Source organism: Wasmannia auropunctata, unplaced genomic scaffold, assembly GCF_000956235.1.
Source record: "Wasmannia auropunctata unplaced genomic scaffold, wasmannia.A_1.0 LD336085.1, whole genome shotgun sequence".
Classification (NCBI taxonomy): Eukaryota; Metazoa; Arthropoda; class Insecta; order Hymenoptera; family Formicidae; genus Wasmannia; species Wasmannia auropunctata.
Window position 1 is genome coordinate 1,561,031 of NW_012026805.1, and position 23,317 is coordinate 1,584,347.

Consider the following 23,317-nt stretch of genomic DNA (forward strand, 5'->3'; position numbering starts at 1 on the left):
CTCTCTCTCTCTCTCTCTCTCTCTCCCTGAGTTTCTTTCACCGCTGTTGAAATCGATTCGAATGTCGCGAGCCTGTTATCGGGCTCGTTAATTATCACAAAACGGCGAACGTTTACGTCGAATAAGCCGTTTCCCTTAAGAGTAATTTCAGTTCTTTTTGCATCCTAATAAACTAATGCCGTTACATAGTGAAATGCTTCCGCTGTAAAAAATGCAAATGCAAGAGCCTTTTTTTTCTAAAAAGATATATTAGACGAGGTAAAGCCATTATTAAAAATATGCCGCAAAAATGTGCGTCAATTTGGTGTACAAATCCTTCTTTTATACAACGAAGTGTTTCGAATATACTATCACTGTATTTAATATTCTTATTGAGAATTAAATGAGCACAACGGGTGATGTAAACGTCGAGTTACGCACGCTTTGCGGTAGTTTTATCGAACTAGCGACGGAGTCATTACGATAAATTACTATTACCGTCTCCATTTCGTAACGTCGAAATAAGCGATAATTACGAATCTCTCCTCGTCGCATCGTACATTTTTCGTGCATTCGATGAGACGCGTTTTCGCTAAAAAAAAAAAAGAAAAAAAAAAGAAAAAGGACCAAAAGGGTATTTTCGTTAATCGCTTTGTAACCGAAAAGTCACTTGTTCCCGAAGTGGATATAATTTTTACAAATGCATCTCGTAATGTAATAATTTCGAGTATCGCAGCATCTACGTATACATATACATCTACGGGTTCTCGAGATGAAATATATTTACAGTCACGTATATAAATAAATGCGAAGCGTCCACCGTCCGATTGACATCCGAGACAGCGGCGCGTGAAAATGCATGGAGCGCGCGACGAGAGAAAAACTGCACGAGCAGCCTCAAACGACTCGCCAATTCGTCACCAGCACTTACCTTATGCGTATTTACAAATGCGTTTTGCTGGTGATGAATTCCTTCTCGCGTCATCATCGACTGATGATCGTTCACGGAAACACGCAAAATTTCCGCGCTCACCTTACCGAGAGTATCAACGCAAATATATCGTTCCGTTATACAAATCCGTTAACTATACATATATTTGTACAAGTACAAAATACCTACAAACCGAATATCTAACTAACGTTATAGGAAGACTCTGTTACTCAGTTCGAAATCGCAAAAATTCGATCTAGGCCGGAGGATCATCGACGTGGAATCCCGCTCTTCTTCCTCCTCTCCCTCTTCCTCTCCTCCTCTCTCGGATATCGATTTACCGTACCGTATGATGCTCCCTCTCTCTCTCTTTCACCGCTCACCATTTGTTCCAATACGATGCGTGTAAAATCATCACAGCAACGAGTTTAGGACGGAAACAGGATGTATTCCGGTAGGTTAAGCCGAACTTAAAAGCTCTCTGCAACAACAATTGGGTTGAGGTGAGGTGATAGACGTACCATGGTATGTGTGTGTATTATACATATATATATATATATATATATATATATATATATAGTTTTTTTTTTTTAGAAGCCTAGTGTCAACAGAGACGAGCAATTAGATAGGAAGTACGTAAGAAGTCAATTGTAGCGCTTAATAATTTCAGAAAGGAATGATCTAATTTTCTCGTTGTTACCTCATTAAAAAATTACTGTACGGACCGTTATCTATTTTTCGCGAAAGTGTGAAAAATGAAGTATCCGTGTATACAAGAAAGAAATATATGGACATAACTAAGCGAAATCTTAAAATTAGATGTTCCTATATACGGTCGTTACGTTATTTTCCGGTAAGCGAGCAAATTGTTCGTAAAAGGCGAGCAAAACTCAGAAATTAAATTGGCGGCGATCGTTATCCGTTTTCCGGAAACGTTGCGCGAGCGTTACATATTCGTAACGTGCGTGTAATAATATGCACAGGTAAGAGACCCGGAGTTCCATTCGAGCGTGTCTCGTTCTCGCGCATTCCATTTGCGATTTAATACGGCAATACTTACGTCGAAAGTTCTCTCCCTAGCAAGCCAGTTCCGACTAATCCAGTACGCGATCGACTCCTATTTAGTTGCGCCCTCCTTTCCGCTGCAAAATTAAAACAGAATTGAACTCGTTACAGCAGGTCTGATGTTGTTGGAGAGTAATAGGATTTGTACCAGTGGAACGTATTTTCGAAAGAATTTATGCGCTTTTTATTAAGAGAGTTAGACGTTTGTTTTCTCGATAATTACCACATGGAAACAGGAACGGAACATCATTTTATACATAATTCATATACCGACATTCCGGGAGTGTTACTCCTGTGTTAAACGGTACAATTCACAAAACACTGAACATATCAAGGAGAACAAGATTAAGACAAGCGAGTGACTCGTTATTGCATTTAATTATAAATATTTATATATGTCTTTATACAAAACAGTCTTTGGTACATGTTTTATCAAAAACTCAATTGCTTTGTCACATTTAAAATTTTAAGCCAGAACGAAAATACATATAAAAATAAGAAATTAAATTTTTTTCAAAGCAACGAGAAAACAAACAAAAATTTGCTTTAATATCACATTATAATATCATCAGTATCAGAAAAAATTGTGAAATTACATATTCACCTCACATTTCATTGAATAACTTAATAATCTAAATATACAAGTCATCGGAACGACAGAAGCGTAGTTTGATTTTTCTATTTTATTATTGCGTTATCGTAATTTCTGCAGTAATCAATAGAATATATTTGCGTGCGTCAAATACATAAAATTCAAGACTTTCTATTACAAATATTCGTTCTTGTTTGCCTAAAGAATTTGAATATTAATTAAAACATGTAAAATTTATATGCTTAATGAAAATATTTGCAAACTCAGATTCTTCACAAATCACAAATATTACAATTACCAGTCTTGAATAGTTTGTATGGCACGTAAATGTATTAATGTAATTACAAAGCCGCAGGTAAAATTTTAATGTATTGATACACATCGAAATTATACTCGAGTCTTACTATTCTCAAAATAAATAAAAAAGCGTAAAAAATTATTAATTCACATTAACACGGCTAGGGCAAAGTAAATTGATCTTACATTTATTCTAAAAATATAATTTCGCGGAATTATACCATGTTAATCGTAAAAAATATTGCAACACGTACGACATGCTTTCAACATGAGAATGTCGCTCTCTTTGGATGGGAAAATCAGATGACTTTTCGAGCCTCCTAACGCTTTTTAGAACAAATTTCTTCGCATCGATAGAATTAAAAAATTATATATATTAAAAAGATTTTCTCTCGTCAGCCTTTTCATTTTCAGTTTTGTATGAACGCTAAGGCAGCATATAATTCCATTAAATAGTATTTATCGGCGTTTGCCAAAACTTCCATTTCTTCTTCCACGAGCCATCCTTCAGTTTTCTCAATTTGTTGTTACTTTTTGCATCTGGATTGCCTGTTTCCAGAGCGAATTGCTTGTATGCGTTCGCGCGTTGTCCAGAGGGTGCGGACGCATTTACACCCTTTGCAGCGACACGAATAGAGTTCGGCTCTATAAGGTGCATCGGGCTGTTTTCCGACAGTAACATAACACCACTGATCTCTGTCATCAGCGGCGATTGCGTTTTAATTATCTGCTCGCTACTCGAAAACTGTGTGGATACGCTCGAGTTTGATAATCCCGAGTTCTTCAAAACCAGTACGTTTTGATTTTCATCATATCGTGTCAGATTTTCGAAATTCTTCGATCTCAAGAGCTTCATCGAGGTGAACGCCGGTTTGAGTATCTTAGTGTAAAGGCCGTCGATCGATTTCGACATATTTTCATTTACAGAATCCACGGCCGGCGCGTCGGCGATCGGTGGCATAGTGGTGCTCATGCTCGGTGGACTTTGCAAGTAAGCGCGCTGACTGCGGCACTTCGCGGGTGTATTGCCCGCGCGTATACGCTTGCGATTGGATATGGTGCGGCGTACAATGCTGTTTCTCTTGCGTATCTTGCTGACCACGACGCGCCTCTGCTTAACCGGACTGAGTATACACGCTCGATTAACGGAGTCCTCTTGGCCGACTAGCGGGCTCGAGTCCCATTCGTCAGTCCTAACGCATCTGGACTCCAAGTTTCTGAACGTTTTTAGCAAAATGTCCCTCTTCGGCGTCTCATCGAGCACCGGCATCGCCGTGTAATACACGCGATTGCAACGGCTGCACAGTTTCTTTTTCTGAAAGAACGTGACTCTGGACGAGTACTTGGTCTGCCTAGGCGTCTTTTTGGCCTCGTCTATCAGCATTCGCTTGTACATCTCTTGATTCTCCTCCGGCGTAAGGTAGCTCGTTGAATTGCCCGCCGTGCGTATCTCAGCCACAATCCTGTTCGGGAGTACATTGTGTCGCACGATTTCAGTCGGGGTTAGATTTTCGTGCATTAGCTTAGTCGATTTGTTTAAAGCCTTATTAAATATATATGCTTGAGTTGCCTGGTCCTTCTTCATCATCTGTCGCCCGATGTATGTCCTATACAACTTACCACCAGCCACGCGGGTTTGTCGCTTGCGCCGTTGGTCCGGTCGACTGAAGGCCGATCCAGTCTGCAGCGCTTCCATCAGACTGTCCATGACACCCTCCTGCGTCTCGTGCGCGTTCATATCGACTAATGCGCGCTTACGCGCGGCCCGCGCCGCCTTTTCCGCTTCCGCTTTCTCGCGCGCCTCCCTCGCCCGCCTCTGTTTCTCCTCGCCCTCCTTCAGCTTTATGATCTCCCTCTGCGATTGCTACGGTGAGAATATAAGAACCGCGTTAGACAGCGATTGGCTAGACTGCGGCGTCGGCGCAGCCCGACAAGCGCGTATTTACCAAGAAATCGTCTTTGAACGTCTTGATATCGCCGAAGAATTCCTCTATGGTGTACTTCTGCTTGTCGAAGGAGAAGAATTCTGAGATGTCCGTGTACAGAGAGTCCATATTTTTGAACATATTCTGCAGAACCTCGTAAGATTCCCTAGCTTTCTTGGCGAACGGCTGTAAAGTGGCTTCGTCAAGGAAATACCAATTGTCTGATCAACGCGTGATCCACAGATGTTGTGGATAAATTGTTATTAAAATCTAATTTAACTAAGATACTAGTAAAGGATACTTTCATGACATTTATAAATAGGTCCTCGTCGCACTGCGGAACTTTGGCGTTCGTGAGATCCTGCTCGAGATTACGAATATTGGTCTCCATTTGACGTAATGTTCTCTGAACGTTCTCTAAAGACACGCGACTGGCGCGATCCACGTGTGCCAGTTCCTCAACGAAGCTGAGACATTCCGGGAACTTTCTCTCTATCGTATTCACCAAGTAATGCATAAGAGTTTGCTTGTTATCGATGTCTTTAGTACTGGTCAGCTAAAAAGAAATGTACATCGTGAAACAAGAAAGATAATAAGCAATCCGCGTTATATATACAAGGTGTCCGGTTGACCACACTTCTCGTGGGTGAATAGGGCAGGTTAAACTGAGAAAAGTCCATTTTGCAATTCTCGCAATATTAACAAAATAGAGATTAATTCTAGAGAGTTGGAAAAATAAATATAATAGAGAAGTTAATTTCTGAAGATCTGCGAATTCGCGCGATTTGATTAGTAGACGGCCACTATTTACATCGTTAGCCACATCGCAAGACCCAAGAGAAGCACACTGTAAACAACAATGTGCCGCTCGTACATAGCTATTTTATAGAGCATTTCTCCCACCGTCACGCTACTCTCCAAGAAATAAATCGTAAATGCTGGACTGTCCATTGTCGCCGAATCGTGAAGAAATGCAGGTTGATTCACAAATCTTCAGAAATTAATTTCTCGTTAACTATTGCAAAACGATATAGAATTTTCCTACTCAGTTTAACTTACTCAATTTGCCTGCAAGGGGTGATGTGAGATCGATACCGGACACTCGGTATACTGCACAACAAACCTTTGTAAGAAAACTAATCTCGAATCCGAACGCTTGACCATTCTTGGAACCGGAATTCATATAGTTTCCGAGTAGCAATATTAATTCGAGAATCCGTGCAAACTTTTTGCTACTCTTCACTTCTTCACATGCCGCTGTAGCCGCCACTATGTCGGGTTTTATATCCTGCACCAACTCCTCGTATCGCAGCATAAAGCTCAACGATCTCAATCTGGGCAGTAACCTTTTTATCATGGATATCTGTAACATACAAATTAACAAACGTATGATGTTTATCATACAAATTGAGGTAAAATAATAATATAAATGAATTGTAGAAAAAAAAGATTACCGTAACACAAAACTGTTCCGCCTCAGTCAAGTCATCATACTGATCTTTGTACATTTGTAACTTTGACAATTGATCCGGCGGTGGTAAATATTGAATTAACCCCTGTAATATATTGTCAGAAATAACTGGTCCTTCGCATCTAAATAAACATCTTTTCACTTCCACGTAAGGCATGTGCTTCAGCGTCCCATTGAGAAGTATCAATATATTTTGAGCCGTCTTGCCGTCCAAAACTTTGAGATCCTTTACTTTTTTCGTTGGGGCTGATCTACGTGTACGAAAAGGATTTATCAATATCCTGTATACATGATATAAAAATGATAATTGTTAAAATGAAATTTACTTATCAACTACGTCGTCCATTTTTCTCCCGCTCGGTTTCGATGCGAATTTCTGAGCAAGACCATCCAATATTTCCGGGCTAGCTAATCTGTCTTCTTGTACTTTCATCCAGAATGACTTTTCCGTCAATTTGTGAGGCAAGATCTAAAAATCAGTTAAAAAAATTTTTAAGTTATATAGTAAAAAATACGTATTATCTTAAGAAATAATTAATATTCAAATCAATAACGATTCAATCAAATATAAGCAGATTAAACACACCGCTTTCCAATTTGCTCTTTTCAATGGGCCGTCCACTTCCCACTTCTTCTTCGGTTTCAGTCCATGAGGTAAAACTTGTATCGCTGGGGGCAGTGGAGATCCCATAGGTGGCGGCGGAGGGCCCATTCCCGGCATAGGTGGTGGTGGAGGTCCTCCTCCCATTCCGGGCATAGGTGGAGGTGGAGGTCCTTTCGAGCCGGGCATAGGCGGTGGAGGTGGACACATCATTCCAGGCATCGGTGGTGGAGGTGGGCCACCACCGCCAGGAAGAGGAGGAGGAGGCGGCGGCGGCGGTGGTCCGCCGCCCATTCCGGGCATAGGTGGCGGAGGTGGACATACCGCAGACCTCTGTACATAAAATGAAACGAAATGTTTTTAAGATTATTCAATTATTTACGGGAATGCATGGGTCTTTTAAAAAAAAATTTAATTCAGTATAGATCTACCACATGTATACTTACGGGACCACCAGGCTTCCCCGTTCCTTGCTCCAGTTCTTTGATCTTGTTTTCCGCATGCTGAAGTTTCGCTTCGGCTTCCTGCCTACTGGCTATAGCTTCCTCTAACTTTTGCGTCACCTCCACCAATCGGCGTTCTTCCTCGGCCCGTGACTTCTCGACTAGGGTATCGATCAACGGTTGTACGTCAATCTGGAAGCGCTTTGTCGCGCTGAAATCCGGATCACAGCCTGAACGATGCAACACAATTTGCGATATACACTCCTCAATCAATTTATAATATGCCGGTCTAAAAAATAAGAAAATAAAATATAAGTAAATAAAAAGTTAATTATAATTAGGTGGGATATAAACGAATTTGCATATTAATTACTCGTTGATCAAATCGCGGTAGTAAAAGTAAATGCGATCGTATAAACGTATGTACTTACCGGACCAGGGCATCATCTCGAATAAATAAGAGATGTTGAAGTATAGATAGAAAGTATGGCTCGGCGGAAGTATCCATCACCATATTTTTAACTACTTCGAAGCAATCGTTAACGTCGTCCAATTCTAATCGCACGTTGTCAAATCTCTGTACAAACTCCTCGTAATCCTCCTCTTTGTGATCATTGAAGATCTTCAAATGCGTCGCCAAGTCTTCCGACTCATCTTTCTCTAACATTTCGAGAATATCGGCTAGACCTACTCGCATTACCTCGTTCCTAAGATGTAAGCGAAAATCTAGATCCTCCGCGGATGATATTATCGAATTTATGAGTTGAAGGCACACTACCTGCAGCATAAAAATGATGTAAAGGTAAAAGAGATGTTTTTACATCAAATTAATTGTTTAGGCTTTTCACTATATAAAGAGCCACGTGATAACTCGTTAAAGATTTTTAAGATGATATATTACGATATCGTCGTTAAATAAACTTTGTTATTTTACTTGATTTATACAAATATTGTATATTAATTTAATAATACAATGAATTTGAAATTATTACATTTCAACTATACGTACAGAAAAGTATTTCTAGTAAGATTACGTTTCTCTCATTTGATTTTGCCGCAGAAAACATTTAATAATTAAAACACACAAGTTTCTAGTGAAAGATAAATAATGAAATAAGCGAAAACACAACGTACCCTTAAATTTTCATTCTTCTTATTCATCAAACCTTGTACGATTGGCAGAAATCTTTCGCGGCCTTTGAACTCGCCGTTCATAGTGACCGCGTCTAAAACCTTTTTGTGACTGTCGCTGGATATGAGGCACACCGCACCGAGTAACTTTACAGCCTCGGACATTACGGACGGTTTCGTCGGCTCCAATGACCTGGCCACGATGGTAAGGGCCTCGTGATGGGCCAACATCTCCTTTATACCAACGGTATTGTTCATGATAGCTTTTAAACAGCGAATACATTCGTATTGTATCCGCTCGTAACGGTTGTCACTGAGGAAAAACAAAATACTCATTAATAAAGAGTAACACGAGTAACTCGTAATAAATTCTGTCATAAGCAGCATGGGTCTCGTAATAAATACTGCCATAAGCATCATGCAAAACTGAAGAGTAATAATTAAGTAAAAATTAAGAATATCTTGCTATAAACTGAACAGCGCAAATAAAGTAATTCTTAAGGGGCCCACCATCCTTGTGGTTTTAAAATGATACCTTAAGTTTAGAATTTTTTGTGGCTAAATAGATAAACTTTATTTAAAATCTGCTTAGAGAACATTATTGTACATATATAAGAAATCAAAAAAATATTTTTTTTATTTTTCTTATGTCCAAAATGGCGGCGCACTGGTCTACACTGCGGAATTCCTTTTTTTCTATCGGTGTATAGGATTCCAGGCACACGATTTGATCTTGAACAAAACATAAAGAATTTTCATTATCTACATATTAAAGACTAGAGAAGTACGTAGGGATTTTTCAAAATATTGATTTTTTTCAAAATGACAGCTATTTTACGAAAGACTTGTATTCACAAAAATACGAACTTTTCGTAAAAATAGGTGCCATTTCGAGAAAAATCAATATTTTTAAAAATCCCCACGTACTTCTATAGAGTCTTTAATATGCAGATAATGAAAATTCTTTGTGTTTTGTTCAAGATCAAACCGTATGCCTGGAATCCTGTATACCAATTTGAAAAAAACATAAAAAATAGATTCCGCAAGTAAGCCATTACGCCACCACTTTGTACATAAAAAAATTTTTTTAATATTTCTTTAGTTTCTTATATATATATATATATATATATATATATATATATATACAATGTCCTCTAAACAGCTTTTAAATAAAGTTATGTATTTATCCACAAAAATGCCAAACTTAGGTATCATTTTAAGACCTCAGGGGTAGTGAGACCCCTTAAATTAAATTCTTTCGCAAGTACGTGGAAATCTCTTAAACTGTAAATTAAACTGTTTGTATTGTTATACTGCAGCAAAAAGAACTTTGTTCATATAATAACGTAAGCGGTTAAAAAATATTCAACGTAATAAATATCATCGCAAAACGACATTCAAGCGAATAGTACTTTTACGTGAATTACCTATCGTAATATATGAAGGCACTGGAATAGAGAACAATACCAATGTTAGAATAAGTTGTGCATTCAAGAGCCGGCCTAAACGCTATGGGACACCACCATAAAGGGGCGTCTACAATGAGACTTAAGACTTAAGATTTAAGAAAATTGACCAATCACAATCGATTATTCTTCTCACGTAAGATGAATAATCGATTGTGATTGGTCAATTTTCTTAAATCTTAAGTCTTAAGTCTCATTGTAGATGAAACGCCACTATACGAGAGCTAACGTTCACTTACTTTCGGTAACACTCATTGAGAGTGGCCAGAACCTGCTTGAGGCCCTTGGTGCCGAACTCCTGCACCCAGCTGAGCGGATTGTTGGTAAGCGCGATTCTGAGGGACTCGATACAGTTGTAGATCTTGTTGACGCTCAAGTCGGGCTGCGCCAGGTACTGTATGTAGTCCGCCGGCTTGTCGAATTTCGATCGGTTCTCCTGTATGCTGCCCTTGTAGTGCAACACCAGCATCTCCTTCTTCTTCGACTCCGACTGCTGGCGCAACGGTTCCTTCTTCTCCTCCGTTAGATTCATATTGGCCTGAACAGAAAGATGGTGACGATTTTCTACTCTTTCAAAATGTCCTTAATCTTTCTTTACTTAATTATTACTTCCAGTCTTGCATAATGCTTATGGCAGAATTTATTCGAGAGACGAATATCGAGACACATGAGGCACGTCTGGGAAGTGCTTTTCAGCGCTGTGTTATTGTCATTCTATCTTTATCGTTTATTAAACATAAAACAAAGATAAAAGATGACACAATAACGCTGACAGTGTGCTCCCCGCAAGTGCCAATGATGCCTCATTATTTAACAATTACTGAGCGACTGCTTATATGCATCTTATCAATGCGAAATGTATAAAGCGAGGAGATGAAGACTCGACTGCATGTTTTCATCGGCGCTACCACGGAAAAAAGATGTCTAGCGGAATACATGTAAGACATGTGTGCGACGTGCGTTATACGTACCAGCATTTCCTCGAATCTATCGTTCACCGTCTCCTCATCCATCCTCTCGATGATGCAACGCTGTTGCTCGATCTCGTTGATATCGTCGCCGGAGTGCGGCCTGGGCATGGTGTTGCTGCCCGAATAGCCGCGCTGCCCGCCTCCGCGCACGGACTTCTTCGGCCGGCCGAACCATGTGTCCAACTGCAACAATAATTTCAGCACACATTTCAATTTATTTGTCAGAAATTAATTCGTTATCACTAAAAACGCCGATAGTGCCATTTTGGTCCCGTTCTAATAAGATACTTTTTTTTAATATTATATAGCATTTATAACACAGGATGTTTACTGAAATCTTGTAAAAAATTCTGAGAATTCTCAAATTTTCCAGGTATTTTTATTCAAAATTCCAGTAAGATTAGAAAATATTTTAATGCAACTTTGAAATAAATCAGAGTGCAAGCAACGCAAACTATATATTGAAAATTAGTAGAAAGCAGGAATTCCACAAGACATCTATCATTTTCTACAATTAGAAACCTAGTATAGTACAGGGAAGGCTTGCTACAATATAGTAATAGTATCAGTGAGCTATTCTTTTCTTTTGAATATTGTCTTTTATTGTCATCTTAATTATTTTTATAAACATTCGCGAGACACGTAAATATAATACATGAATGTGTATACCATCCTTGCTAATCAATTGTCGACATTTTGTATTATCAAGATAAAATAATTAAAGGACTAATGTTTTCGGAAAGAGACAAAACTTAAATTTAAAAGTGAAATTCTAAAAATTTTCCAAAGAGCCAAAAAAATTTCAGGAAAATCCTTAATTTTCGAAGATAAAAATAAAATCTGAAAATCCAGATTTTCGAGGTTTTTTCAAGTAGTAAACATCCTGTTACAGAATATTAAAAAATATATAAAATAATTCATTCACAAATAATTCTTATACAAGTAATATCAAAACACAACTTTTCACTAATCATTAAAAACAAAAACAGAAAATTATCAAATTGACACCTTCGGCAGTGTATAATGAGATACCATCGGCGATTTTAATATTACATGGCATCATGATCAATCCGCGCTTCTAATTCGAAAAAGGAAAAAACTGTCCTCGTGGAAGAAACATCGCTTTCACTATACTGATTTTCTAGAGCGCTGCATATAATATTCGGATTTCTTCGTACAACAATAAACTCGCGTTCGGATAATAAGATGAAAACTTCGATATAAAAAAAACAAGGTTTATAGAACGTAGAAACTTCAGAGCGCGCGTCCATTGAAGATCTAACAATTTTTATCTGTGGGAACAGATATCTTATGCGGAATACGCGGGAATCGAGCCTTGGGATCACGAAGACCTGTCTACCGGGAGCTCTCCCGGGAGCTCTCTCAGGATCAACGAAAGCAATCACGAGAGCCGCGAAAGGGTAACGTTGACACGAATCCAAAGAGGTCCGGCCTCGGAATCGAGCGCAAAAATTCGATCGCGGCCGCGTGTGCGCGCGCGCGCGAGCGATCGTTCCGATAAAACTGCATTCCGATACCTGAGGCCCACTGTAAATATTTTCCTTCGCGGCAACGGAAAAACGAGTTCGCGTTTTACGATGATATAAGTCCGCCGCGCGGAACTTACATCATGCGGTTCGCTCGTGGCTTTATAGCGCGACGTGCTGCGCTCGGCGGCACGTCATATTTTTCCGGAATGACGCGAAATCGCGCGATTCTCCGGAGCATGGGAGCTCTGGAAGCAATTATATTCCGTCGGCTTACCGCGAGATAACTGGACACGCGTTTACGCGATACGCAACGCATTTCAATAGCACCGGCGCAACGTTATTGCGGAAGAGATCGAAGCGATCGACCGCGAGAGGAGGTTTGCCACGTGTCGTCTCTTTTGACCGCTCCGGTTAAAACCGAATTCCGAAGGCTTAGACCGCTCCGAAATTTGGGACCCCGATCGGCGCGACCGGAGGCTACGAATCGTAATGAGCCAGGCAGGACGTGATACGAAATAGCGCGTGTGCGCGCGCGCGCGCGAAATTAATTACTGTCATTATAGATTCTTCGGCTGTTCCGAAACGTTGGGTAATACAGCAGAATAACGACGATCGCGTAGACTATCATTAGACAGTCTAGGTAGCGTTCCTCGCAGTTACGGTAAACGCTAATGTTTCTCGCGTTACTTACGAGAAACAAAAAAACTTTTATTATTAAAGTAATAATGAGTCGCACGTCGACGTGGGATCTCGACGTCCTATATTTACGGTACGTTTTCGCGTTGCGAAAACTCCGTAGAATATTTGGCGAGCCCTGCAGCGATTACAAATATTAATGACGACATCGATTCCGCGGATGCAAAAGTCGTAATTTTCATTTGACAATAGAAAATAGCACGTAACCGCAGGATGACAGAGCGACTTCAAACAACGGAATTAATTGCTGACTAATAGCCACTGCTATTGCGCAAAAACTTAAACCACTAAGCGAATAATGCTGTCAAGGCATGTCAAGAGCCTCCTTATTAATTTTAATTATTTTTTTTCTTTTCTTCTAACGCAGTTAAACATATCTCAGATTAAAGTTGTTTTTCATTGATAGACGAAGATAAACGAGCGGTGGATCGCTTTTAACTTTTAATTTGATACAAAAGCTATTTATACGCAGTTGTGAAAACTGTTAATATTTTCTAATTAAATAATGAAAAGGACAGATCAGAGGCTAGAAGAAAAGAAAAAGGTGGAAAGAGAGTAAAGGAAATCAGGATCTCCTAGCGATCATGTTACTTTTTCCATAAGGCGGAACTGTGAAAAGTGAAAATTTTTGTAATAAAGAAAATTTTCACTTTCTCATCCTAGGGAAAAAAAAGTAGCGTCATAATCGCTAGCCTAAAGAAAAAAGCGAAGGAAAGAGAACAAAAGGGTCGTATAGAAAAAAAGCGAATTAGTTTTGTTAAAATACTGTATTAGCTTATAGAAGTACGGAGATCAACGAATTAGATTTTGATTCGAAGTCAGAAGTATAAAGAGTAGTAATGTATAAATTTATGTTTTTTAAATTTAAGTTTAAGGTATTAAATATATAATAGATGAAGTAAGATAATAGATATTAAAATAGAGAAAAATTATAATTACTATCGTCTATTATACATGTTTCAAGTATTATAAAATTATAATGAATATGTACAATAGACGATAGTAATTATAATTTTTTTTTATTTTAATATCTGGTTATCTTACTTATTTATTTGTGTAAGCTTTGTGTTTTTTATATTCTATATTTTATACTTCATATGTTATACGAGTTGTAATTTAAATTAGAATTAAAGATGTATAAATTATATTTTATATTTGTGTTTCAAGTATGCTAATAGGTATAAGTTAGAAAAAACTATAAAAACTGGAAGAGCCATCCAAAGAGTCGAAAGGCAGGGATTAATAAAATAAACAATTTTTTCCAATTAAAGGTCAGTAAAAGCTTACCCAGTCCGTAATCATTGCGACACGTTCGCGATGACACTTCGAGGACGATTAATTCTTCGACGAGTGACTCACATCGGACACGCGCGTCCAAGCCGATTCCGAACGTTGTAGTGACGGACGCACCTTTATTTTTAGGCGTAACCCACACGCGACACTTATTCACGCGTTTCTCGCGACTTTTTTAACGACGCGTCCTCGAGGACGTCGAGATGAAAAAAGAAATGGCTCTTCCAGCCCCGGCAGAAGCTGCTGTCGTCAGAGCATTCGCGCAGCAGCCAGCCTCGAGACACCTCGCGCGTTGTTCCCTCTCGGCGGAAACACCGGCTGACGTTTCCGCACTGGCGTCTACGACCGTGCAGCACCGTATCCATGCATTCGCATTCGCGGACGGTCGGAATTATAATTCAGCCGCTCGCGGTGAGACAAAACGATCGACGTTTCAGCGAGTCATGCGGGGGGGAAAAAATGGATGCGTGCACGCGTGTGTACGTATGTAACTGATACGTCGTTTGAATTAGCGGGGCAAATTAAACGTGGGCAGAACGGCACAGCTCGATAAATGATTGTCGTGACAGATGAAAACTATCTGACGTTAGATTAATTGTATAACGTTAGATTAAACCGCCAAAATCACAGAATCCCGGAGAGAGAGTTCAAAGAATAAATACTTCCTCGTTTTATCGAACAAATAATCAATTAGAGCACGTTAATAACATATAAAGAATGTAATATTATCTGACTATAGTAATGGCTGGTATAACGTGAATCATTACAATCCGTAGATACATTACGGACAAACAAAGATATACATCCGCGGAAAAGTTATTAAGGACGCGATTCTTATCGACGACTGTAGAACTCGCGTATGGCGATAAATTGCAAGCGCTCAATATCGTGTTCACCAAACAATTATCGCTGCCGTTCCTTTTATCCCAGGAATTCACACGATAACGACTTTCCCACACCGTCGCGCACACCCGCGGATACGGCCGACGACGGAGAGATTCCGAATAACGAACGGGGGAGGGAAGAAAGGAGATCCCGCGAGAGCGTGAACCGCGCTCACGGAGGAACGGCAACAAACTGACTGGCGATTATCGTCGGGTCCACGACGCTCGCGATTCTCGCGATCGTATACCCATCCCTCTCTCCCTATCCCTCCCGTACGTCGTCGTCGCTCCGATCTCGAGCCGTGAGTTAGCGCTACGAGTTAGCGCTCGGGCGAGACCATTTATTAAATTATTATCTGATGATTCGGCACGATAATGGCACAACTCACGAAAAGTGATAAGGCAAACTGACCGCACAGTATTTCCTTGTATATTAAACGCTATGCGTGGAACGCGGCTCACGCAACCACTTTCTTCCATTAATTAGCGTAATTAATATGTCGGAGCCGCGTAATCACATATACTAGTTACGCTAGTTATATAAAATTTCAATCCCTTATTTTTCTCGAAACCTCGTAAGATATACGGCCATCACTGCAAACATTTCATCTGTAATTAATGTCAATTGTCCTCTAATCTCTATATAAATTACATAAATAAGATCTTACTTTGTCATTCGATTTAAAGAATAAACGAATAATTCTTTGTACTTTATTCATTTTCGTAAATTTTCGCACGATCGTTGTGTAAAAAAAAAGATTATCTTTCGCACAAGCGACGCTCGTAGTGACACATTCACGATTAATCCGACGCGACGAAACGATTCGCGACGCGAAATTGCCGCAACTGTATAGAAAGTTTGCTCGGTATCCTAATCCAGACGACAAAACTTCTTTGATCATTCGCGAAAGATTACCGTCACAGCTCATGCCTTCACGCTCATGACGTATTCTACACTATGTATTTCCGCACAACTCGAAGTGTCTCAAGTTTCACAAATTTTCTTTCGCCTACCGCGATTCCTGTCAAGTCTCTGCAATCAATTTTTCTTAGCAGGTATTTGACTTAAGTTCACTTTTCTTCAATTGTCCAACATTTAAAAATAAATATCTTTGTAAAAAATTAACTATTAAGATTAAAACAATGTAAAAAAATCAAAGATAAAATTTACACTTAAAATTATTAATATGTGCTATTTTCTATTTGTGCTTAATTTGAAGTCAATGTTGCTAACTTTGTAATCAATTGCTATACTCAAAAATAATTCAAAAAATATTTTACATAAAAAAAATCAATATTAAATTGAGAGACAAAATCGTGGATAAAAGAGCCTGAAGGAAATTCCTAAACGGGAATGCATCTTGAGTGCATTCAACCGTAATTGCATGGTCGCAACGAATAAACGAAATTCTTCAAAAGAGAAGAAGAAGAAGAAAATAAAGGAAAGGATCCGCAGGCAATTTGTCGTGTGCCGAATTTCGGCGAGCCGCTATCGCGATTTCGTAATGGGTGATCGATGACTCGTTACGCCGGCGTTATTCCGGCGCGTCGCTCGCGCGTGAAGGTGCGCCCACAGGCGCGCGGGTTATACAGCCTCGGTACAGTTAGGCCGTAACGTAAGATTAACATAACGGCACCGTCGTGGAATTAAAGAAACCAAAAGGAGAGGAGATCGCGTCGGCACGGCACGGCGCGGCGCGGCGCGTCCCGGCGCGTACGCACTCACTTGCGGTACGCCCGTATCGCGGAACCGTGTCTTCTCCACGTTCGCTGACCGCTTATCAACGAACACGGGCTCACGCAGGATCCGAGATTCGTAAAGAGATGTGCCAGATTCGAGAGCCGCTCTTTCACGCGTATCGCATCGGACCGATGTCGGCCAACGACGGGAATAAGCCGCGTGCAAATTGCGCGCGCCAAAGAGGATTAGGATCAGCAGACGTAATAGCCCCTCGTATTTCTTGCGTGCGATCTTTATACATGATAAACGCTAATACATGATGTGCGTTAAATAGTTATCATACCGTGTTATTTTATTAATATTTCAATCGAGACTCTACTTTTACGGATAATTTAAGCTTCTAATTGTGCAATTCGATTTTACATTCCAAAGTGTTTATTGAAATCCTGTAGAAAAATTCACGAATTTTTCAAGTGGTTTTTTTTCAATAGTTCCAAATAAGATTAAATAAATTTTAATACAACATTAAAATATATTGGAATACAAGCAACGCAAACTGTATTCTATAAACTATATATTATAAATTAGCAGGAGAGTATTCCACGAGAACTACTTCAGAACAGCTGCTTTCTTGTACATTGCTTCACATTTTGAAGCTTGTCTTATCATGCATACATCGTTTTCTACACTTTAATGACTTTCATAAACTCTGTTATTTTTACGTCAACGAATTATCAATTACTATCGTCATTTATCAATTAAGTCTCTACAATTATCTTTCCGTTTTTCTACATCATATTTTTATATTAGTTGTATTTTTTGTATATTAATTACATCATGCAATAATAAAAAAGAAAACGATCAAAAACAAGTAAAACAGGATATATAGCAATGAAAAGAAAAATGGATAGCACCTCAAAAAGATAAGGTATCAGCAATACTACTTACAAGCCTAAACCTTATTAACATAATACAATTAAAATAAAAAAGAGTAAGGATCATTAATTGCAATGTAATAATAAAAAGAAAAACAGTAAAAAACGAACAAAAACAGGATGTTGCTACTTACGAGCTTAAATCTTAATATGATACAATTAAAATAAAAAGAGTAAGAAACATCCTGCTTTTGCTCGTTTTTGATCGCTTTTTTTTTATTATTGTCATTAACAAATCCTACTCTTTCATATTTTAATTGTATCATATTAAAATTTAGGCTCGTAAGCAACATGATTACTGATGCTTTACCATTTTGAGGTGCCATCCGTTTTATTTTTTTCATTCATGTATGTAAATTCTACTTTTTTATGCTTCAATAAAGTTATATCTATTCGTTTTTACAACTGGAACAGCAAAACCTGTAGTATGGTATAAAGCTCATCACAATATAATATCAGTGAGTTACTATCTTTCGCTGTGTATTGTCTTCTGTCGATTTTTAAATAAAAACTCGCGCAACACAGGAGAATATACGCGGAGATGTACAGTCGTGGACACATCGGTTGTGACACTTTTTTTTATAGGTTTCTAATATACATTTAATGTATGTACATAATATATATTTTATAGATAACTAATATTTTGCAAATGCGAACCACGATGTACTATATTTAGTCTACAGACAGTATAACACCAATCGTGGTTCGCATTTGCAAAATATTAGTGCGTTTTGAAATCTATAAAAAAGAAAGTGTCGCAACCGATGTGACTGTACATAGTACATACCACACTAATTGCTAATCGACATTGTTGAAGCTTTGCATTATCAAGAAAAAATGATCAAAGAAACAATGTTTTCAGAAAGAGACAGAATTTGAAAGTAATATTCCAAAAATTTTCCTGGCCAATAAAATTCTCATCTCCGATTTTCGAGGGTAAAAAATCTTCTGAAAATTCCAGGTTTCGCGGATTTTTTCAGGTAGTAAATACTGTTACGATTGATTACTCGCGAAGAAACTAATTAGCCTTGATTTCTACAGTTCGTTTTCTCTCCAAGTCAAATTTCCGCGTCAAGATGATAGGTTCGCCGCGTCGAACAATGACAGTTCTATCGACGGAAGAGAGAGATCAAGCACTCCTCGGACATAAACTCTTGCAAGAAACTTTCTCCTTTATTTTCCCCGCTCCTGAGAGTTATAATCCCAGACGGTAGGTTATTCTTGCGCAGCTGATGTCATGCTTTCAATAAGAAGACATCCCCGACCCTTAGTACGACTGTGTGTTTTTCGGGCTCTACTGTTTTGACAGGCAAATTCCATACTCAAAGAAAATGAACTCGCGGACCATCTTGTCACAATATTTTCGTCCGCGAGGACAGGATGTTTTGCTTCGACCTTGCAACTTCATTTACTCTCAAAATTAACTCCCGCTTCCGAAATCGTCTGGACGTCCGAAAAGAAATTCATATAACTCAAGGAGATTTTATTTATCTCCTTCCGATTATATCATCTTCTCCTCTTCATGTATTAGGCTCCGCTTTCAAATTATTCAATAGCGTCTGCCCACACTTCCCGCCTCCTTTCACGCCGATCATGCAGTTGACCCCGACCAAAAGGATAGATCGCCGTCGTGAATCATGCGGATCCTTACGTATCGCAGAATGTGCCTGAACCGCGACTACGTCACGGCTCCGAATAGACAAGGTCCCGCAAGTTCCGATAAAAAAAAAGGCACACGTGCCGATCGAATGTTTTGACGAACAGTGCGGCTATTATAAGGCGACTTACGCCTTTTTCAGAGATTTTAAAGACGACTTTAATATTTCGATGTCCCGCTTTACCGTAGCAATTAAGTACCGTGAATAGCAAAATCGGAAATACTTCATGTCTGATTATTAAAGAAGATACAAGCAGCAACGAAATGACATTCTACTCCGTACAATATTATAGTTGTAACAATTGTATTTTGCAATGTTTTATAATTTACTTATTTATAATAATTTTAATAATCTTAATATATTAATTGATTACTATATTAATTACTTCGAACTGTATTTTGTAAATGCCAAGATTAGAACAATTTATTCACTTCAGCTTCTTATCTTGTAAAAATTATAACAACGACTTATTAATTTTCTAGTGTAGATTTAACGCTTCATGCTTGTTACGATTTCGGATAGAGAAATTTTATATATCTGTATCAGCTGTTTGATGTATATTACGTTAAGTACTTTGGGGATTTATGTTCAGTGATGATTCTCGACATTGACATACAACTTCTGCCTCTCGCGTCGATTAATATATACACACGTTCTCTCGATTCCCCCTGAACCGCGATCATGCTCGCGTATATAGACTTGACACGAATTCGACAAGAGACGTCCTCAGACGCCACAGTACACGTGTGCACGCGGCAGTCCGTAAATGGACGTTAGTATTGTAAAAAAAAAGCAGCGTTTTGCCTTTTTCATCCTTGGCATTAAGGAATGTCTGCCTTCTGCAGAATCCCCGCGCGCGTTTATCGCGACGAGCAGCGAACGCTCCAATCAACCAGATGATTGGCTAACCATTTTAATCTCGTAATTAGATATCCGGCTCCTCTCGCGTTACATCTGTTTTTACATGTTGTTTACATGTCCTGTCGTATAGGAACGCGTTGTATATTTTACATACACGCAGAACAAATATACGTATTACAATGTAACTGCCATGAGAAAAGAGCATTAATACCGTCGTAAATGGCATGTGCGGAACTATATATACGAATTGCACGCCGAGGCACACGAGTCTTGGCGAAGTGAAAAATGATGGCGAGAAATGAAAAAAAAAAAAAAGAAGGAACCTCGCGTGAGTTCTGCAAATTCTTCCGGCATGCTCAAAATGCCGCTGCCGCTGCATTTCGGCGGCGTGCGGCGTCGTGTTATGTAACGCTCCACATATACGAGGGGGGGAGCGTTAAACGGCCACCTGTTCAATCGGCGCCGCCCGCGCCGCCGCGCCGCCGCGTTGACGAGCGCGCTCGGGCGCGCGCTTGCAGTGGGAAAAAAAATCCTCTCGGCGACGCGCCGTACTTTATACGTGTTAACACGTTTGACGCGTTAATCGGCGGCGTCCAATCGTTCCCGATTAACAGCCGGAAGAAAAAGATACGAGCGGCCCCGAGGATGATCTCACTCCGCCGCGAAGCGATCGGGCGATGACGCCAGCAATCCGCGCGAGCGGCCTTCTGCCGCGCGAGAACGTGAAAGAGAGACAGAGAGACCGAAACGGTGTCACGCGAAATTCCGACGGGCACGCACGCGGAGTCGCGGAGGCCGAACGCGAGCTGATTCTCTTCCTTTTTTTTCTTCTTCTTCTTCTTCGACCTACACGCGCCTGCGTTGCCGAGAAGATGATCGCTTCGCGCGTCTGAGAGGTGCGCCTTTGTCTCCGCGTGAGACGCATACCGGTTTAGCACCTCCGCATCTATTCTCCACGCACGCTTAACGCTAAAACGCGTCTTGTCAGATTTTGAAGAAGCGTAGCTGGCTTCTGGTACGTATGATAGCGCGAAGCTATAGAATTACGCGTATGCGCGCGTAAAAAAGAATTGGATATCTCGTTGGTTTCATTTTCACGTGGTATCTCCTCGAGACTGCGTGGCATGCAAATTAGAATTTAAAAAAAAAAGTGACTGCGAATAGAAATCAATGTATTGGCAAACCGCCTTACGCTCCGTAAAATATTTCACGTGTCGCTCCATGGTGCCAAATAAAAGTGGCCGCAAAAAGACGTGCACACGACACGTTTCAATTTATAGAAAGCGGTTAATTGTATCGAGGATGTGTAGCTAGGATTTTATTGGTGAAAATTGGTATGTAGAAAAATGCAGTTTGCTCTGCGCACTATATGCAAGTCATCTGTACGTGTCTGGCTATGTTGCATCAATCGTTGTCACTATTCACTGAACACTAAACGCTATACGTAACTACCATGTATCGAAAGGTGCAGTTACCCGGTTTTTGCACTCAGAGGCTTTCAACGTGAACTGAATGCGCAAGAAAAGAATGTTATACGAAGCTGCATCGAAAGAAAAAAAATGATTGCAAATATTATAATTTAACTATAATTTATAATCATTTTCGGTGCAAACTATAGGTATTTTTTAATTTTTAAAATATATATAATTATTATTAACATACATAATTATTATTATTATTATATTATAATAGTCATAACTATAAAAATAGAGCTTCTAACCATATTTTACCGTATTATTTTATCATATACAATTAGAGTCACAAATACGAAGCTGCGAAAGAAAAAAATGGTTGCAAATATCATAATTGAATATTATAATTTTTAATTATTTTCGAGGCCAGCTGTATATTTTTTTAAGTAGAATTATAAATATAATTATACTACTGACATTGTATAAAAAAAAAATTATAAAAATGGAGGATCTTCTAACTATGTTTTATCATACAATTATAGTCGCAAATAGCCAAGCACTTTTCTCTCAGTGTAACGTTAACAATAAAATTAACAATCCTAATCGCGGCGTGAAATCGAAAATTTACACGATAGTCTTTACATGCACGTAAATTGCAAGCTAAACGACTCGAATTTGTGTCGCATCTAAGGTCGATGATATCGCGCGTACGGGTGTGTGATGTGCGTATCATCGAGCGTATATCGTTCTTTACTGAGGATTGCGTTAAAGCCACAAACCAGCGGTTCCCAACCTTTTCACGGAAACTGAAACTTTTTATCGCGGAGCGCGGAGCCCGCGAATAAAATTCGCAAAGCGCTATTTCAATAACAATGCACACACAGATGCGCCGCTAACGAATTTCATGCGCTCTAAGAAACGGGCGCGAGCACGTAATTTATTTTAACTTCACCGAACGATATTAACGAGGTGAAATTTTCCGTTGCATTCACGCGTTTCCGCGAGAGTCTGAGTAACCGCTGCGAACGGGATAGATTCACCGCGATAGCGATTTCGATATCAAGATTATCGAGTTTTAAATCGTACGGGAATGTTTGCTTATCGAGGTGGAAGGAACAATGGGCGTACTCTCGGAACATTATTTTGAGCGAGAAATAAAATTAGCAAAAACTAGATGTAGAAGTAATAAAAAGCATGGCACTTACAAAAGTAGGACGACGGCTCGCTCGACGCAAATAGTAGTGTTTTAAATGTTTTCGCTACGGTGATACACACAAACGGTGACAAATACGATAACACAACAGGAAACTCGGCGTACATGCCCACGTATGGCGGCATATCTCGCCACGGGAATTCCTATACTGCAGGTTTTATCATGTTGCGCGAAAAGTTACACGCGGCGTTACTTCCTTCTTTTTTTTCCCTATCCTATCTCTCTCTCTCTCTCTCTCTTTCTCACGGAAAGAACAATTTTGCTGGATCCAGATAAGAAAATAATTTTTGTTCAATAATCAAAATAATTTTGTTGGAAAGTC

The 23,317-nt window shown here is 39.4% G+C and overlaps 1 protein-coding gene and 1 long non-coding RNA gene across 7 annotated transcripts in view; one reads left to right on the top strand and one right to left on the bottom strand.

The window, feature by feature from the left end:
- Positions 1-228: 228 nt before the first annotated feature.
- LOC105448462 (protein diaphanous) overlaps positions 229-23,317 on the bottom strand; it is a 26,012-nt gene continuing 2,923 nt past the window's right edge. For 2 of the 5 annotated variants that reach the window (XM_011687019.1, XM_011687018.1), the window contains 12 exons: positions 10,873-11,055; positions 10,141-10,439; positions 8,439-8,748; positions 7,736-8,082; positions 7,308-7,593; positions 6,847-7,194; positions 6,587-6,729; positions 6,244-6,511; positions 5,913-6,152; positions 5,091-5,345; positions 4,811-4,975; positions 2,347-4,728 (listed from right to left, as the gene is read on the bottom strand). In XM_011687019.1, coding sequence (XP_011685321.1) covers positions 3,313-4,728; positions 4,811-4,975; positions 5,091-5,345; positions 5,913-6,152; positions 6,244-6,511; positions 6,587-6,729; positions 6,847-7,194; positions 7,308-7,593; positions 7,736-8,082; positions 8,439-8,748; positions 10,141-10,439; positions 10,873-11,055 — 4,260 coding nt within the window. In that variant the 3' untranslated portion in view covers positions 2,347-3,312. Of the gene's footprint in view, positions 1,392-1,970; positions 2,053-2,346; positions 4,729-4,810; positions 4,976-5,090; positions 5,346-5,912; positions 6,153-6,243; positions 6,512-6,586; positions 6,730-6,846; positions 7,195-7,307; positions 7,594-7,735; positions 8,083-8,438; positions 8,749-10,140; positions 10,440-10,872; positions 11,056-14,345; positions 14,739-23,317 lie in introns of those variants that run through there. The other 3 variants (XM_011687021.1, XM_011687020.1, XM_011687022.1) reach the window with 3 other exon arrangements.
- LOC105448463 lies at positions 1,330-1,717 on the top strand. 2 transcript variants are annotated; one of them, XR_974247.1, is made up of 2 exons: positions 1,330-1,413; positions 1,505-1,717. It is a non-coding gene; the product is annotated as an uncharacterized LOC105448463 (long non-coding RNA). The 2 variants fall into 2 exon arrangements; XR_974246.1 differs by having other exon boundaries at positions 1,349-1,435.